This window comes from Hypanus sabinus, chromosome 9 (genome assembly GCF_030144855.1).
Source record: "Hypanus sabinus isolate sHypSab1 chromosome 9, sHypSab1.hap1, whole genome shotgun sequence".
Classification (NCBI taxonomy): Eukaryota; Metazoa; Chordata; class Chondrichthyes; order Myliobatiformes; family Dasyatidae; genus Hypanus; species Hypanus sabinus.
Genome location: NC_082714.1, coordinates 88,202,168 through 88,219,851, shown reverse-complemented (window position 1 = coordinate 88,219,851; position 17,684 = coordinate 88,202,168). Strand labels below are relative to the sequence as shown.

General features: G+C 51.3%; 1 protein-coding gene across 1 annotated transcript in view; it reads left to right on the top strand.

The window, feature by feature from the left end:
* LOC132399579 (CREB-regulated transcription coactivator 2-like) overlaps nucleotides 1–17,684 on the top strand; it is a 45,914-nt gene that overhangs the window by 12,262 nt on the left and 15,968 nt on the right. Inside the window, exons 3-11 of the mRNA XM_059980090.1 lie at nucleotides 2,656–2,757; nucleotides 4,718–4,779; nucleotides 5,772–5,843; nucleotides 7,323–7,426; nucleotides 9,432–9,467; nucleotides 11,462–11,544; nucleotides 11,649–11,698; nucleotides 12,406–12,531; nucleotides 13,030–13,265. Of these exons, the coding sequence (XP_059836073.1) occupies nucleotides 2,656–2,757; nucleotides 4,718–4,779; nucleotides 5,772–5,843; nucleotides 7,323–7,426; nucleotides 9,432–9,467; nucleotides 11,462–11,544; nucleotides 11,649–11,698; nucleotides 12,406–12,531; nucleotides 13,030–13,265 (871 nt within the window). The remainder of the gene's footprint in view (nucleotides 1–2,655; nucleotides 2,758–4,717; nucleotides 4,780–5,771; nucleotides 5,844–7,322; nucleotides 7,427–9,431; nucleotides 9,468–11,461; nucleotides 11,545–11,648; nucleotides 11,699–12,405; nucleotides 12,532–13,029; nucleotides 13,266–17,684) is intronic.

Genomic DNA, 17,684 nt, shown 5'->3' with positions numbered 1-17,684 from the left:
TTATGAATAAAGCATATTTTGAAACAGAAGAGAAAATTACAGCAAAATTTTCAAGGTTGTTTTAAGGGTGTACGGAAAAGGAGAATTTGGTGAGGTTAAAGGGAGTGGGGAAGGGAAATGGGGTTCCAGTGAGGTTAAAGGGAGTGGGGATAATGGGGTCACAGTGAGGTTAAAGGGAGTGGGGATAATGGGGTCACAGTGAGGTTAAAGGGAGTGGGGATAATGGGGTCACAGTGAGGTTAAAGGGAGTAGGGGTAATGGGGTCATAGTGAGGTTAAAAGGAGTGCGGTCATGGGGTCACATTGAGGTTAAAGGGAGTGTGGGGGGTAGTGGGGTCCCGGTGAGGTTAAAATGATATGTCTGAATGTGAAGCTTAAACTGAGTGTATTTCAGAGAAAGTTTCTGCTGCCCTTAATTGGTCTCTGCCAGGTTCCTTCTGGAGTGACCGACTTATTTGAAGAAAACAATTCAATGTTGAGATTGCTAATATTCTCTCCTGGAAGTTGCTTGAACGTTGTAATTAAGGTGCTCAGTCAGTCTTACTGGAGAGGGGATTCCCAATGATAGTTACAATTCACGAGCACACGCTATATGGAGAGGTTGGGCAAATTTTTGGGTTGTTTTCCCTGGAGCGGCAGAGGCTGAGGGGGTGGCCTGATTGAGGTTTATAGCACTGTGAGAGGCAGGGATAGGGGAGGCTCTCTTTTTGCCCAAGTGTAGGAATACCAATTGCTAGAGGACGTGCATTTAGACGAGAGGGGGAAAGATCAAAGGAGATGTGCCGGGCAAGGTTTAAACACAGAGTGGTGGGTGCCTGAATGAGATGGAGGTGGCTGCAGATACAATAGAGGTTTTAGAGAGGCTTTTCGACAGACTTGGGATGACGAATGGAGGTGTATGGCTCAAGGAGAAGGCAGGAGGATGAGATTGAGAGGGATGATAAAACAGCCATAATGGAATGCTGGAACAGACTGGATGAGCTGAACGGCCAAATTCTGCTCCTATGTCTTATGTTCTTATATCTAGATAGCACTGAGTTTAATTTGGCACAGGCACAGTGGGCTGAATGGCCTGTTCCTATGCAGTACTGTTCCTTCATCCAGCAACTCGACACCACCTCCCCCCCCCCCCCCCATACGCATCTCAGCCAGCTTGGTACTGTACCTTTTGTGGCAGCTATTTTGTGCACCGCAAGATTCTACGAACAGCAGCAAGCTGAAGGGTGAAGAGTCAGATGAGTGAAGGCACTGTGTTTCCACATCAGAGTGTTGAGTGGCGTCAAGGGGAGTCTGCTTCCCCTGACCCCTGTCCTCAAGCTCCTTGGAGATGGCTTCGGGAGGTCCCATAAAGATCATAGGACTTAGGAGCAGAATTAGGCCATTCAGCCCATGGCGTCTGCTCTGTTAGTCCATCGTGGTTGATTTATTTTCCCTCTCAACCCTGTTCTCCTGGCTTCTCCACTGAAGGCAGGTCCTATTCCAGGACACAATACAGCCACGGTGTGTTGGCGTTGGAGAGGATGAGCGTTTGTTGTCTTCATGCCTGTACTTGGTGGAATTCGGGAGGATGAGTGGGTGAAGGGGAGGGGAAACCTACCTGAGACTGAAAGGCCTGGATTGAGAGGAAGAGAATGTTTCCTGTAGTGGGGCAGGGGAAGTCTGGGACTAGAAGGCACAGCATCAGAATAAGAAGGATGTTCCTTTAGAATGAAAATGAAGAGGAATTTCTTTAGCGAGAGGGTGGTGAATCTGTGGAATTCATTACCGCACACTGCTGTGGAGGCCAAGTCATTGAATGTATTTAAGGCAAGAATGGGGTTGAAAGCGAGGATCTGTCATGATTGACAGGAGAGTCTTGATGGGCCGAATAGCCCTGTTATTACTGCTATTTCTTCTTTGGCCCATCACCCCTACTGGGGTGTGGCCCGTCAACAGCAGCTCGCCAAAGTCCTCTGTCCTGACAGACGGGGTGCCGTGCTGGGTACAGGGGCTGCTTTGTCAGGTTTTTGCTTTTAACCCCATTCTCCTACCTTCTCCCCGTAACCCTTAACCCACCTCTCCAATCAAGGCTGTCTGCAAACCCACAGAGAGTGGTGGGCACGTGGAACCCTCAGCCAGGGGTGGTGGTAGAGGCAGATACATTAGGAACATTTAAAACACTCTTAGATAGGCACATGGATAACAGAAAAATAGAGGGCTATGCGAGGGGGAAGGGTTAGATTGATCTCAGAGTACGTTAAAGAGTCGGAACAATACGTAGTGGTTAGTGTGACTGTATCACAGCTCGGGATGCTGAAGTTCAGGGTGAAGATTGTACGTTCTTCCCGTGACTGTGCGCGTTTCCTCTGGGTGCTCCGGTTTCCTCCCACAGTCCAAAGACATATGGGTTAGTAGGGTAATTAGTCATTGTAAATTGTCCTGTGATTAGGCTGGGTGCTGAGTGTTGAGGCTCATTGGGCTGGAAGAGACCGTTCCATACTGTATCTCTAATTAAATATATAATACCATTCTAATTTATTAATCAGCGATAACTCCAGTGAAATATACTGCTGTACTGTCCTATTGTGGGCTGAAGGGCCTGTGCTGTTCTATGTTCTATGAACACTGGGTTGTTGGTCTGGTTTGTGCTCACGTCTCATCTTGCTCTGATCTGCAGAGTCCCTTCAACTCGGGGCTGGACTCGAGCCGGGGGACGCGGCATCACGGTCTGGTGGAGCGGGTGCAGGTCGCCAGGCTGATGTCACCGCACAGACGACAGATATCCTTTCCTTGGCCAACAGCTCATCAAGAATCCTCTGGGAGGAACATTGCAATGATGAAATGACACAGAAATCAGAGCATTTTCCCACAGTGTGCACTTGTAAACATTTGTCCCATCAGGTCTCTACAGCTCCCAGTAACGTATTTATTTCCTCCGATTCCCTGCTCCCTGCATCTATTGCCCCAAATTTGAAACTTACATCCCCTCTGCTATAATAAGGACTGTCTCATAGTGTCTCAGCCAGCTAGACACTGTCAGATATCCTCTCAGTCCTTTTGTCCCGCAGAGAATCGCAGCAACTTCTCCAGTCCGACTTCTCAGCTCAATGTACGGTTCTGAAGAGTCTCCCCACCCCTGAGTCATTCCTTTCAACACACTCTCAAGAACTCTACAACTGATGCTCTGAGTTTTAAACAAATTTATTTTATTTATTCATTCAGTTAGTTTGTTATTTGCTTAGTAACTTAGTTGGTTAGTATGTATTTATATGCGGTGGATTCCGGTTAATTTGGACCAGTACATTTTGGCCCAATTAAGCAGCTGTCCAGTTAGCTGAGGTTTCATAGAAATAGTTAAAGTATGAAAAACTCAATCTGAGTAACAAGTTGCATGTTTAAATGAAACACAGAACAAGTTAGAACACTACCAGCAATATGGCAGTATGTATTAGTTCCTAATTGTTTTCAACACAAGCTCATCCAGTGTATGCAATGAACAAAGTCAGTGCAGATTCCTAGTGCAGCTAGCGGACTGCCTTCGTACTAAACTATCGATGACTACATCCTCCAAAGATTCACTGTAATATTCAAGATGGTTGTCAATATCTTCAACTTCCTTATAGTTCCTAACTTGTTAAAGTAGAGAAATCGTCTCATTTTCACTCCCAGCTGTTTCTTGCGTCTCTAAGCCTGAATGCTTGAAACTGCAGTGAGCAAAACCGTTCTGAATTGTCTTACTGCTTATTTCTCTCCAACTAGTAGTGACAAAAGCACACACAACTGACACTATTTAAAAAAAACGTTCACTCTTAAGCATGGTGTAGTGTCTAATGGCTACACGAATGCGTGTGACTGGCGCTAGTTAGAACCTGTTCGGCGACCGTCACCTGTCCCAAGTAAGCAGCAGTGTCCCAAATAAACAAAGGAAATTCTGGCTATTTTCTCAATTAATTTTTTGTTCCTTAAAAGTTGTCGCATATTAGTGGCTGTCCCGATTAACAGATGGCCCAATTAACTAGAATCCACTGCATTTACTTATTGATTTTTAAAAAAATATATTTACATAATTTGTCTTTTTTCAGCACTGGTTGTCTGTCTTAGTGTGTAGTTTTTCATTGATGTTGTTGTTTTTCTTTGTTCTACTGCAAATGCCCACAAGAAAATGAACCCCGGGGTGGTATATAGAGACACATGCATCCAGTGGCCTCTTCATTGGGTACAGGAATGGAACCCGGTGTGGTCTTCTGCGGCTGTAAGCCCATCCTCATTCAGAGATGCTCTTCTGCACACCACTGTTGTAATGCTTGTTTAGTTGATTTACTGTTTCCTTGAACCAGTCCGGCCATTCTCCTCTGACCTCTCTCATCAACAAGGAGTTGTCACCCACAGAACTGCCGCCCGCTATATGTTTCCTGTTTTCACATCCTTCCCTGTAAACTCCAAGAGTCTGTTGTGTGTGAAAATCCCAGAACAGACAGGACCAGGAGGTCTTAAGTGTCAAAGGGTGCAGTGTTCTGTGTACCTTTGCTTCCAAGTCTCCTGATAGCTCTGTATTACACACAGAAACCATGTGCCTGAACAGCTGTTGAGTACAAGCACCTCACACCTCCTCTCCCCCATCTCCCCTCCCCCCCAGCCGATTGCCAGCACCGTGTAAGCACGCTGTGATCTTTGAACGCTGGCTTTGGACAATGGCTTTCTCTACGTCTGGAATTTAGTTCCTTAACTGAAGAGTGCACGTTGACAGCTCCCCGTACAGCTCGGCATACCTGTCACCTCCCCCGGACACCAGCTGGAGAAGGTACAGTGCTGTTCTTGTTAACTTTTTAAAGATTACCTTTATTTGTCGTATGAACATTGAAACATTGTTTTACGTGAATAACTAAGGCAGTCTGAGGGGGCAGCCTGCAAGCGTCACAAACGGACACTTATCTCAGCTTGTATTGCATTTACAAACCATATTTAAGAGCAGCATGATAGCGTAGCAATCATCGCATCACTTTCCAACAGCAGCAAACACTGATCGGGGTTCGATTCCCACCACTGTCTGTCAGGAACTTGCACATTCTCCCTGAGTCAGAATGGGTTTCCTCCGGGTGCCCCAGTTACCTCCCACAGTCCAAAGATATCTGGGTTATGGGCATGCTACGTTAGCAGTGGGAGCATGTGGCCTAGCCCCAGCACATCGTTGGGCTGCATTGATCATTGATGCAATACGGCGCATTTCACTGTGCGTTTCCATGTACGTGGGATAAATAAAGCCCACCTCTATTATAGAGTTCCAGATTCTGCAACAATTGGTAATTTGGCTTACTCGTACAGTGGGTAAGACTTCGCTAGCTATACCCATCACATCAGTGCATTGAGATAGTACAGGGAAAAGCAATAACAATGCAAATTAAAGTGTTACAGTTACAGAAAGACCATAGCGCAGACCAAAGAATAATGTGCCAGGGCCATCAGCAAATAGACTGGGAGGCCAAGACTCCCCTTTATCATAAAGTGGATCCCTTCAAGAGTCTGGTAACAGTGGGGTAGAAGCCGTCCTTGAGCCTGGTGGTAGGCTTTTGGGAGAGAGGAGAAGAGATGGTGTCCAGGGTGGGTGGGGATTTGATTCTCTGGCTGTTTTACCGAGGCAGCGAGAGGTGTAGACAGAGTCCATGGAGGGGAGGCTGATTTCTGTGATGTCCTGAGCTGTGTCCACAACTCACAAGTAGAACAGTTGTCTTGCTGTCTGTCCCGCTGTCAATCGTGTGTGTGTGACCTGCTTCATTTCTTCCCCTCTCACTGCAGGAATGCCTTACCCTGGTGCAACTTCCCAGCTGAAAAGGGGCATCGCTTCGGACTGACGTCGGCCCTCAACAGGTGAACCTGCTCTTGCCGTGCTCTGCTCCTCTCTGTGTCTGCACATTGTAATTTACACTGTCCCAAGTTCCCCATACCCTCTAAACTCCCCACAACCCTCCTTACACCGTCCCCCAACACTGCCTCCCTCTCCAACACCCTGTTCCCTTCCGCCCCCCCCACCCCTGCAGCCCTGTCCACTCTCTCCCCTGCAGTGCAGAACAAGCCTGGACACTGGGACCATGAGCCAGCAGAGTCAGCTCCGTCCATCCCTGTAGTTCAAATGATTACTTCGCCAATCACACCACTCTGGAGAGCTCAGTACAATCCTGTGTGCAGCCTGCTCGCTCTCCCTCTGGCTCCAAGTGGCCTCTTTTTCTCACAAAAATATATTTATTCCAATGTCTACGTCACCACTTTGGGGAGCCACAGTCCATAGTGATTAGTGCAACACTATTACAGCTCGGAGCAATCCAGACTTTGGAGTTAAATTCCAGAGCCGCCTGTAAGCAGTTTGAATGTTCTATGGATTTCCTCTGGCTGCTCCGGTTTTCTCCCACATTCCGAAGAAATTATCCTGTAATTAGGCTAAAGTTAAATCGGTGGTTTGCTGGGCAGTGCAGCTCGTTGGGCCGGAAGGGCCTGTTCTGACTGTATCCCTAAGTAAGTAAACAATAACGATCAGAAACTAAATTGAAAATGTATCCATCCTCATCCAGATGCCATGTATCTCCTGCGGTGCCCAATAGTCAATGGAACACCAATGTGTGTGTGTATGTGTCTGACTGAGTCCTTGTGTGTGTCTCTCTGACTCTGTGTGTGTGTGTGTGTGTGTGTGTGTGTGTGTGTGTGTGTGTGTGTGTGTGTGTGTGTGTGTGTGTGTGTGTGTGAGAGTGTGTGTGTGCCTGCAAGTCTGTGTGTTAGAGAGATATCTTCCCATTTCCTTCCCCTGCTCCTTCTGCCCCCACCCCCTCTCACCCTTCCCTCCTCTCACAGGTAATATCCACTTACCCCTTCTTCCTCTCTTTCTGCAGTCTCCCTCCCTCTCCCTCTGACGGACTCTGACAGAAAATTAATTCAAATTAAAATATGATTATCACTGTCTTTAGGACAGTCAATTCCCGGGGGTGGGGAGTGGGGGTGGTCGCTGTTCTCAGAAATCCCCCACTGTACCCATTGTGACTGCATGCTCCCTCTTCAAAGACAGATGAGCACGAATGTACCCTTGGAGGAGAGCCAGGCAGTCAACCCTGGCAGAGCCCTCGACTGTCCGCTGACTAGACCCATGCATGGCCAGTTGGCCAGGCCCAGAAGCAAGCCCGCCAGTAAATCCCCCTCACAACCTGCCCCCTACCACACTGGGTGCCCGTATATGAGGAGGCGGGGCTGACGTGTAATTCCTCCCCACACACACACAGAACACCCTTTCACCAGCTGTTTCCCTCATACAGTGACCTATCTGTACTTTGATCATAAACTTACTTTGAACTCTCTGCACAGAACCAATTCGGACTCTGCGCTCCATACAAGTGTGAACAATCCCAGTGTCACATCTCCCTTCACCAGCACTGGACAGCCGTCGCTGGGCCACAGCAGGAAAAGTGGTGAGTGTTGAAAGGCCACGAGCCCCCCCGCCCCCAGCCATCGTTCCCTGGAGCCACTTCACCCCAACCCCTTACCCGTCCACGGTGGAGACCAGCCCAGTTCCACTGCCGCCCGCTGCCCCTCCTGTGTTTCCTTCCACAATCCCCAACCTCTTCATGGCATGGAACGGGACTTGGTCCTACAAAGGGTTTACAGCAGAGCCGCTGCTTCCACAGATCTGTTCTGATTGGGTAGGAACATTTCTGCAGTACAGCCAAAATGTAAGGGGAACAATCAACTGTCCCTGTTTTAACATTTCCCACATCAGAGTCAGACACAGAGTGCAGCCCCCTCTACACCGTCCCATCTCACAGTCCCGGGGTCAGACACAGAGTGAAACTCCCTCCACACCGTCCCATCACACACTCCCGGGGTCAGACACAGAGTGAAACTCCCTCTACACCGTCCCATCACACACTCCCGGGGTCAGACACAGAGTGAAACTCCCTCCACACTGTCCCATCACACACTCCCGGGGTCAGACACAGAGTGAAACTCCCTCCACACCGTCCCATCTCACAGTCCCGGGGTCAGACACAGAGTGAAACTCCCTCCACACCGTCCCATCACACACTCCCGGGGTCAGACACAGAGTGAAACTCCCTCTACACCGCCCCATCACACACTCCCAGGGTCAGACACAGAGTGAAACTCCCTCCACACTGTCCCATCACACACTCCCGGGGTCAGACACAGAGTGAAACTCCCTCCACACCGTCCCATCTCACAGTCCCGGGGTCAGACACAGAGTGAAACTCCCTCCACACCGTCCCATCACACACTCCCGGGGTCAGACACAGTGTGAAACTCCCTCCACACCGTCCCATCACACACTCCCGGGGTCAGACACAGAGTGAAACTCCCTCTATACCGTCCCATCACACACTCTTGGGGTCAGACACAGAGTGAAACTCACTCCACACTGTCCCATCACACACTCCCGGGGTCAGACACAGAGTGAAACTCCCTCCACACCGTCCCATCTCACAGTCCCGGGGTCAGACACAGAGTGAAACTCCCTCCACACCGTCCCATCACACACTCCCGGGGTCAGACACAGTGTGAAACTCCCTCCACACCGTCCCATCACACACTCCCGGGGTCAGACACAGAGTGAAACTCCCTCTATACCGTCCCATCACACACTCTTGGGGTCAGACACAGAGTGAAACTCCCTCTACATTATCCCATCACACACTCCCAGGGTCAGACACAGAGTGAAGCTCCCTCTACATTATCCCATCACACACTCCCAGGGTCAGACACAGAGTGAAACTCCCTCTACACCGTCCCATCACACTCCTGGGGTCAGACACAGAGTGAAGCCCCCCCCCCCCTACACCGTCCCGTCACACTCCCGGGGTCAGACACAGAGTGAAGCCCCCTCTACACCGTCCTATCACACACTCCCGGGGTCAGGCACAGAGTGAAGCTCCCTCAACACTGTCCCATTACACACCCCCGGGGTCAGACTCAGAGTGAAGCTTCCTCTACACTGTCCCATCACACACTTCTGGGGTCAGACACAGAGTGAAGCTCCCTCTACACCATCCCATCACACTCCCGGGGCCAGACACAGAGTGAAACTCCCTCCACACCGTCCCGTCACACACTCCCGGGGTCAGACACAGAGTGAAGCTCGCTCTGCATTGTCCCATCACACACTGAAGATGAAATGAGTGGACCTAGGGGAGGGGAGCAATCTCATTTATCTATCTATTATTACTAGTTTTGAGGTTGTACAATTTATCAGTCTTTGTGTGTAGTTTTTCACTGATTCCTTGGTACTTTGTTCTCCTGTGAATGCCTGCAAGAAAATGAATTTCAGGTTGGTATTTGGTGACATTCACATACCTCTTATAATAGAAATTACTTTGAACTGGGCAGTTCAGTAAGCGGGTTGGGACATGAACCATGGAATTCCTCAAGTCCAGGTCACACCAACTTTCTTTTTGTTTTGCTCAGGTCTGGCGGATGGAGACCTGGATAACCTCAGTAAAGGTGAGTGTGCTGGAAAGGAGAACAACTCACCACTGAACTACAACTGCTGCCACCCCCACCCCACCAGCAGCTACCCTCCTCTCATTGCTGTCATCAGGGAGACACACTCGAAGTTGCAGGAGCAGTTTCCCCCCCCCCCCGCTAACACGGTCAGATTTCTGAATGGACAATGAGCTGTCTGAAATACAACAGATTTCACAGCACATGCCGGTGATGATAAACCTGATTCTGTTTCCCCTCCACCCAGCAGTGTGAGGGGTGGGGGCAGTGAAGCCAGGGCAAGAGGAGTTTATTGTCATGTGAACCAGTACGGTGTGGTGCAGGTACCAGGAGAAACTTGCCTAGTGGAGCATCACAGGAACATAGTTATATGTGTTAATGTTGAAGTGGACATGGAGAGGATGTTTCCAGTAGTGGGGGTGTCTTGGACTGGAGGGCAATCAATTCAATCTGACTGTCATTCAGCCATACATGAATACCTATGAAAACAGTCAGACAAGACAGCGTTACTCCGGGGCCAAAGTGCTGAAACACAGTACCAGCAGCCACACCCAAGAACACGTTCAAGGAGTAAAACAGTCCCGACGCAACCCCCACCACCACCACCTTGCGAGACCGCAGTTTGATGCCCAGTCCTTACACATACAAGTCAACAAACGCATAGAGAGTATTGAATTGAATTGACTTTATTTCTTACATCCTTCACGTACACAAGGAGTAAAAATCTTCATGTTATGTCTCCATTTGAGTGTGCAATGTGCAATCATAGTAATTTATAATAAATAGAGCAGTCAGTGTAATATAGAGTACACTCAAATCAGGGTGAGTTAATCATCCTGGTGGCCTGGTGGAAGAAGCTGTCCCAGAGCCTGTCGGTCCTGGCTTTTATGCTGCAATACCGTTTCCTGTATGGCAGCAGCTGGAATAGATTGTGGTTGGGGTGACTCGGGTCCCCAATGATCCTTCGGGCCCTTTTTTCAAACCTGTCTTTGTAAATGTCCTGAATCATGGGAAGTTCACATCTACAGATGTGCTGGGCTGTCTGTACCACCCTCTGCAGAGCCCTGTGATTGAGGGAGGTATAGTCTCCATACCAGGCAGTGATGTAGCCAGTCAGGATGCTCTCAGTTATGCTGCTGTAGAAAGTTCTTAGGATTTGGGGGCCCGTACCAAACTTCCTTAACCGCCTGAGGTGAAAGTGGCGCTGTGTGCCTTTTTTCACCACACAGCTGGTGTGTCCAGACCATGTGAGGTCCTCAGTGACGTGTCTGCCGAGGAACTTGAAGCTGTTCACCCTCTCAACCCAAGATCCATTGATGTTGTTAGCCCATCTCCATTCCAATAAGATACAATGACGCAGAATATGCATCAATATAGTCCAGACTCCCCCAGCCCACCAATACTATCTGTCTTACACTCGTTGGGTGACTCCGCGGCTTTGAGGCCCACTCCTCACATATACAAGCACATGAGGAATTTTTGTAAAAATACAACAATGCAGAATATGCATGTTTGTAGTCCAGACCTCCCAACACAGCCTTGGCCCACCGATAGAATAGAAGGACATCCTTTTAGAACAGAGATGAGGAGTAATTTCTTCAGTCAGAGGGTGGATGAATATGCTGAATTCATTGCCACAGATGGCCGTGGAGGCCAAGTCATTGCGTATATTTAAAGCGGAGGTTGGTAGGTTCTTGATTAGTCAGGATGTTAACAGTTACGAGGAGAAGGGGTTGAAGTGGAAAATAAATCAGCAGAGCAGATGGGCTGAATGGCATCCAGTGTCTTTTGGTCTAATGGAAGTATTGTTCCTGATCTGGGTAACGTGGGCCTTCAGGCTTTTCTACCTCCTGCCTGATGATGGCAACGAGAAGAGAGCATGGACAAGTGTTGACTGAAGCTGCCCTTTTGTTGAGGATCAGCGTGCACACAGGAATGGTTAGCTCCTGCACAGGAGGGTTCTCATCTCCGCCTCTCTCTCCTTGCCCTCACAGGCTTCTCCTATTCGGCCTCACCGCAGGATAACCTTCAGGATGAGGATCAGACACTGCCAAAGGCGCTGTGGGACACCCAGAAGGTGAGGCTTTCTGTGACTGGTCTCTCAGACACATCCAGGCACTGTGTTAACGAGTTCGCTCATGGAACAAAACAAAAAATGACCTACTCTCTTTTGGTTTGCAGATACAGAGTGTGGCATCCCGGCCCAAGTCCTGCGAAGTTCCTGGCATCAAGTAAGTGAGAAGAGGATGCGGAGGTCCAACACTGTCTGTACTCCATGTGTGATGGGATAGTGTGGAGGGAGCTTCACTCTGTGTCTGGTCCTGGGAATGTGAGATGGGACAGTGTAGGGGGAGATTCACTCTGAGTCTGACCCCGGGAGTGTGTGATGGGACGGTGTGGAGGGAGATTCACACTGTGTCTGACCCCGGGAGTGTGTGATGGGACGGTGTGGAGGGAGTTTCACTCTGTGTCTGACCCCCGGGAGTGTGTGATGGGATGGTGTAGAGGGAGCTTCACTCTGTGTCTGACCCCGGGAGTGTGTGATGGGACGGTGTGGAGGGAGTTTCACTCAGTGTCTGGTCCTGGGAATGTGAGATGGGACAGTGTGGGGGGAGCTTCACTCTATGTCCGACTACAGGATTGTATTGAAGAGTCCTGATGAAGAGTCTTGGCCTGAAGTATGAACTGTTCAGTTTCCTGCATAATATCTGCCTGACCTCTGAGTTCCTCCAGTGCGTTGTGTGTGTTGGCATGTGTTATAATGTTGACACAGCCCAGGCACGGTTCTGACCTCTCCAGTCCTGTGTCCACATTGTTGCCTTCTCATCTGCTTGGGAATGGTTGCGGTCCCAGGTGAGGGGTGGCTGCAGGGGTTGGGGTGAGAGTTTTAGAACGATCAAAGGGAGAGAGATGATGCTTCCTCCATCCACCCCAACAGCAAAGGCCGCCTGCTATTCTCTGAAGCCGGGACGCTCATGACTCAGGAGGGCCTGGAGGAGTCAATGACATGGTCTCCGCCTGCCCAGCTGAAGGAGGACATGTGGAGGCGAGGCAACAAGATGAGGCAAGTGAATGAGGTGGTGAGGACTCTGAGAGGGCGGGTTCAGTTATTGCTCTACGTTCCCCGACCCTTTCCCATTGTTGGCTCAGGACCATTGACTTGATTCCGGTGGGAAATGGGTGTCCCTCACCCCCTAGTGGATGGAAGGGTTAATTGCACTGTTCTGGGACATCCACTGCCCTCTGCAGGATCGGAGGTGTAACAGTATCCCCCTGGCCTGGGACATATTCCACCCTATGCTCGATGGCAGGAGTAACTGCATCTTGGAGTGTGAGAGGTAACCACAATCCCTCAACTGAGACACACCCCACAGTCTGATGGGTCGGAGATGTAGCTGTACCTCCTCACCTGGGACGCACCTCATCCTCTGCTGGATGGGAGGGGGAGCTGCAATCCTTTTTCTGGGAGGCTGCCACACTCTGCGGGCCCAGGAGGGTAACTATGCTCTCTGGAGTGAGACAACCCCCTCGGCTGCCATTAACCGAGCCTGTTGTTTCACAGCCTCTTCCCATCGCCGGATGCAGCCGCGGGCATGCCACACGTTGTCGGGGCACTGAACACGGGTGGCTCTCTGCCGGACCTCACCAACCTTCACATCCCATCGCCGCTGCCCACTCCGTTGGACCCGGAGGAGTCCGCTATCAGCGGCGGCAGCAGCACCGGCAACCTGGCCGGTAGTGTCAGACAGCGGGGGCTCAGCACTTCACTCAGGGTGGCTTCTGGCTTTGACGGCGCAGGTAGGAGAAAGTTTCACCCCCAGCCCTCTTCCGTGCTGCCTCATCCGATTTCTCCCAATCACCTCTCACACCCCTCTTCACCCGTCACCCCAACACACAGACCTACAGTTGGTACCTGGATCCTGCCCCTCCCACCACAGTTCTACCTCACTTCCCACTGTCTATTCCTCACTCCCTGCTGCCTTTTACCTTCCCAACCACTTAGTTACTTCCCGGTCCCCCCCAAACCATCTCAGACCTTGCCGACGGCTTCTCCCCCAAGAGCAGAACCATGAGGGTCCCCAATTGACATGCTTCCTTCCCCCTCCCCTCTCCACTACAAGGACTCACAGATCTGGAAAGTAGGACAGAAGTTCTCATGTGACAGAACAAAACAGTGTAGAGGGAGTTTCACTCTGTGTCTGACCCTGGGAGTGTGTGATGGGGCAGGGTAGAGGGAGTTTCACTCTGTGTCTGACCCCGAGAGTGTGTGATGGGACGGTGTAGAGGGAGTTTCACTCTGTGTCTGACTCCGGGAGTGTGTGATGGGGCAGGGTAGAGGGAGTTTCACTCTGTGTCTGACCCCGAGAGTGTGTGATGGGACGGTGTAGAGGGAGTTTCACTCTGTGTCTGACCCCGAGAGTGTGTGATGGGACAGTGTGGAGGGAGTTTCACTCTGTGTCTGACCCCGGGAGTGTGTGATGGGACGGTGTAGGGGGAGTTTCACTGTGTGTCTGACCCCGGGAGTGTGTGATGGGATGGTGTAGAGGGAGTTTCACTCTGTGTCTGTCTCCGGCAGTGAGTGATGGGACGGTGCAGAGGGAGTTTCACTCTGTGCCTGACCCTGGGAGTGTGTGATGGGACAGTGTAGAGGGAGTTCAACTCTGTGTCTGACCCCTTTTTTTTATTACAAGTATCGGTGCTATACAATTTATACAAAACAGTGGCAAACACAATTACTTCACTACAAATAGACAATAGACATTACACCAGAATGTTGCCATCTCTATCAACGGTGGCATTTACACCCCGTGGAGCCCATCGGTCTCAAAACTCCTCTAAGGTCGCCGTGGACTGCACGTGTTCCTTTTCAATATTTACCTGGGCACAAACATACCCCCTAAACATTGCCAGGCAGTCTGCCTGGAGAGATCCTCCCGCCACCCGTTTCCAAGACCTTCGGATGGCAGATTTCGCCAGCCCCAGGAGCAAGTTAACTAGGACATCCTCATCCCTCCATGCTCCCTTCCTTACTGGATTACCATATATAAACACGGTGGGGCTAAAATGCAGCCAGAAGGCGAGAAGCAGCCCACGCAAATAAGCAAAAAGAGGCTGCAGCCTTACACACTCCATGTACATGTGGTACACGGTCTCCTCCAGCCCACAGAAGTGGCATGTGGGTGGGAGATCCATGTACAAACTGAAGAACTTATTGCAGGGCACCGCTCTATGCAGCACCCTCCAGCCGAGATCCCCCAGGTGCATGGGAAAATCCCCCTCACAGAGGGACTTCCAGTGGGGACCCTCATCACCTCCGGGTGGAAAGATCAACTGTCATGGCGTGTCGGGACGGTGGACAAGGGCAAGGAAGTGGAGGGTTTGGAGCAACAGCCCATACAAATACCTCCTACTTGCATCCCTGAATGGGATGGTGGGTGTCAAGAAGAGATGGCTCAAGTTGTGTGGACACGGCTGTCGGATAAGATTGCGGGGCCTGGGTCCGACAAGCAGCTCGGCCTGAGTCGGTCCGCACACCTGAGCCGCACCGACATCCACTGAGGGAGGACAAGGGTCGGCCAGGACCCCGCCCTCCGCCAGAGGACGGGATTCCCAGCCTGTGGCGACCATGTTCCAGACTCTCAGTAGGTCCTGATAGAAACCAGGCAGACTCCGCAAAGCAGCACGGCTGACGCCCGCCGGTGGTAGCTGCATGTCTTCGTGAAGACAGCAGCCCCTCTGGAGGAAGAAAGTCGCCAACACGTGCCACCTGGGAGGGTGCTTGGCATACAGGAATCTCTGCAGAGTCCTGAGGCGGAGAGCCGCCAGTCGCATTTGAACACACACCAGCGACTGTCCGCCCTCTCCCACTGGGAGACTCAAGACCGCTGCAGAGACCCAGTGTTTCCTGTTCCCCCAGAAGAAGTCCACTAACTTCCTCTGCATTCTCACAACAAACGGGGCAGGAGGGGCCAAGGTGACCATCTGATACCACAACATGGAGGCCACCAGCTGGTTTATGACCACCACCCTGCCTCGATAGGAAATCACCCTGAGAAGGCCTGACCTGCACCCCAGCCGGGCCATGACTTTCGTCTCCAGGTCCTGCCAGTTCGCCAGCCAGGTCTCCCCAGAAGGACTCAGGTAGACTCCCAGATAGAGGAGACGTCTAGTGCTCCACTCAAAAGCTCTCATCTCCTCCGGCAGGGAGTCCACCTGCCACTGACCCACTAAGGGTCCGGAACATTTCGCCCAGTTGATCCTAGTGGAGGATGCCGCCGAGAAAACTTCTTGGCACTCGCGCGTTCTCTGCAGGTCACTGGGATCTGTCATCATGAGGAGTACATCATCGGCATAGGCTGAGAGGACGACCTCCATGTCCGGTTCACGCAGAACTAGACCTGTCAGCCTTAGCCGTAGGAGGCTCAGGAATGGCTCAACATAGATCGCGTACAATTGACCGGACATGGGGCATCCTTGACGTACTCCTCTACTGAAGGGAATGGGCGCTGCCAGTGATCCATTGATCTTAACAAGGCACTCTGCGGCAGAGTAGAGGAGCCGAACTCGGGCCACAAAGTGTGGTCCAAGCCCAAAAGCCTGCAGAGTGCCCACCAGGAAACTGTGGTCTACCCGGTCAAACGCCTTCTCCTGGTCAAGAGAAAGAAACGCAGCCCGGGACCCAGTCTCCTGGTGCAGGTGGATCAGGTCGCATACTAGGTGGACATTGTCCTGGATGGAGCGGCCCGGGACTGTGTAAGATTGGTCAGGATGAATCACCTGTCTCAATACTGAACCAAGATGGATGGCCATTGCCCGGGCGAAGATCTTGTAGTCCGCGCACAAGAGGGAGACCGGGCGCCAGTTCTTTAGCAGGCGGAGGTCTCCCTTCTTGGGCAGTAGGACCACAATAGCTCTCCGCCATGAGAGGGGCATTTCCCCGGTGGCTAGGCTCTCCCCTAGAACAAGACTGTAATCGACCCCCAGGACATCCCAAAAAGCCTGATAAAACTCTACACTCAGACCATCTAAGCCAGGGGATTTACCCCTCCGGAGTTGCCGAAGGGCAGTAGACAGCTCCTCCTCAGTCAGGGGAGTGTCCAGATGCGCTGCGTCTTCTGGGCTGACCTTTGGTAAATCTTCCCAGACCTCACTGCACGCCCCCGCATTTGACGGATCCAGTGAGAATAAGAACCGATAGAAAGTGCAGACTTCTTTGATAATTTTGTCAGGGTCCGTGATGGAGGAGCCATCAGCAGCCAGTAGCTCCACCAGCTGCTTTTGAACTCCCTGCCACTTCTCCAACGAGAAGAAGAAGGGTGAGCCGCGGTCCAAATCTTGCAGCATTTGGATCCGCGACCTCACATATGCACCTCGGGACTGCTGAAGCTGCAGATTCATTAGTGAGTCCTTCTCCTGGTATTCCTGCCACATTTGATGGTCTCCACTGGTCGGACCAAGACGGGACTCCAGGTCAAGCAACGCTCTCTCAAGCCGTTCAATCTCAGAGCCCCGCTTCTTTGTCGACCCCCTAGCGTACTCCCGACATAAAAACCGGACGTGGGCTTTGCCCATATCCCACCACAGCTGTAGAGAGCAGAACCCTCTCCGTCTCTCTCTCCAGGTGACCCAGAACGGTCGGAATGAATCCTGGAATCGGCTGTCCTCCAGCAGCCGGTTGTTAAAGTGCCAATACCCAGATCCCACCCAAGGGTGCAGAGCAGTAAATTCCATCCAGACAAGGTGATGATCCGAGCACAACACCAGCCGCATGGAGGACGCTGACACGTGGGAGATATAAGCCGGAGAGATATACAGGCGGTCTATCTGGGAACCTCCCTCTCTAGATCTTCTGGAGAAGGCGCTAGAGTTGGGGTGAAGATTCCGCCAGTTGTCCACCAAGTCAAAGGAGCCGACGAGCTCCTTTAACTTTTTTGCCAATGCTGGGTCGCGTTGGAGGCCCGAGCGGTCCTCCACCTCGAGGGTACAGTTGAAGTCTCCCCCGAGGATGACGCAGTCCCCAGGATCGATGGAACTCAGCAAGGTGGACAGCTGACAGAATAGGCGCGTCTGCATCACCCCGTGCCTTGGAACATACACATTGATAAAATGCAGAGGTACTCCATCCAGGCGCACAGCCAGGTGGAGCAGACGGCCAGGCACAACATCTCGGACTCCTACGATTTCTGGCCGAAAGGTTGGGGCCAACAGGATCGCCAC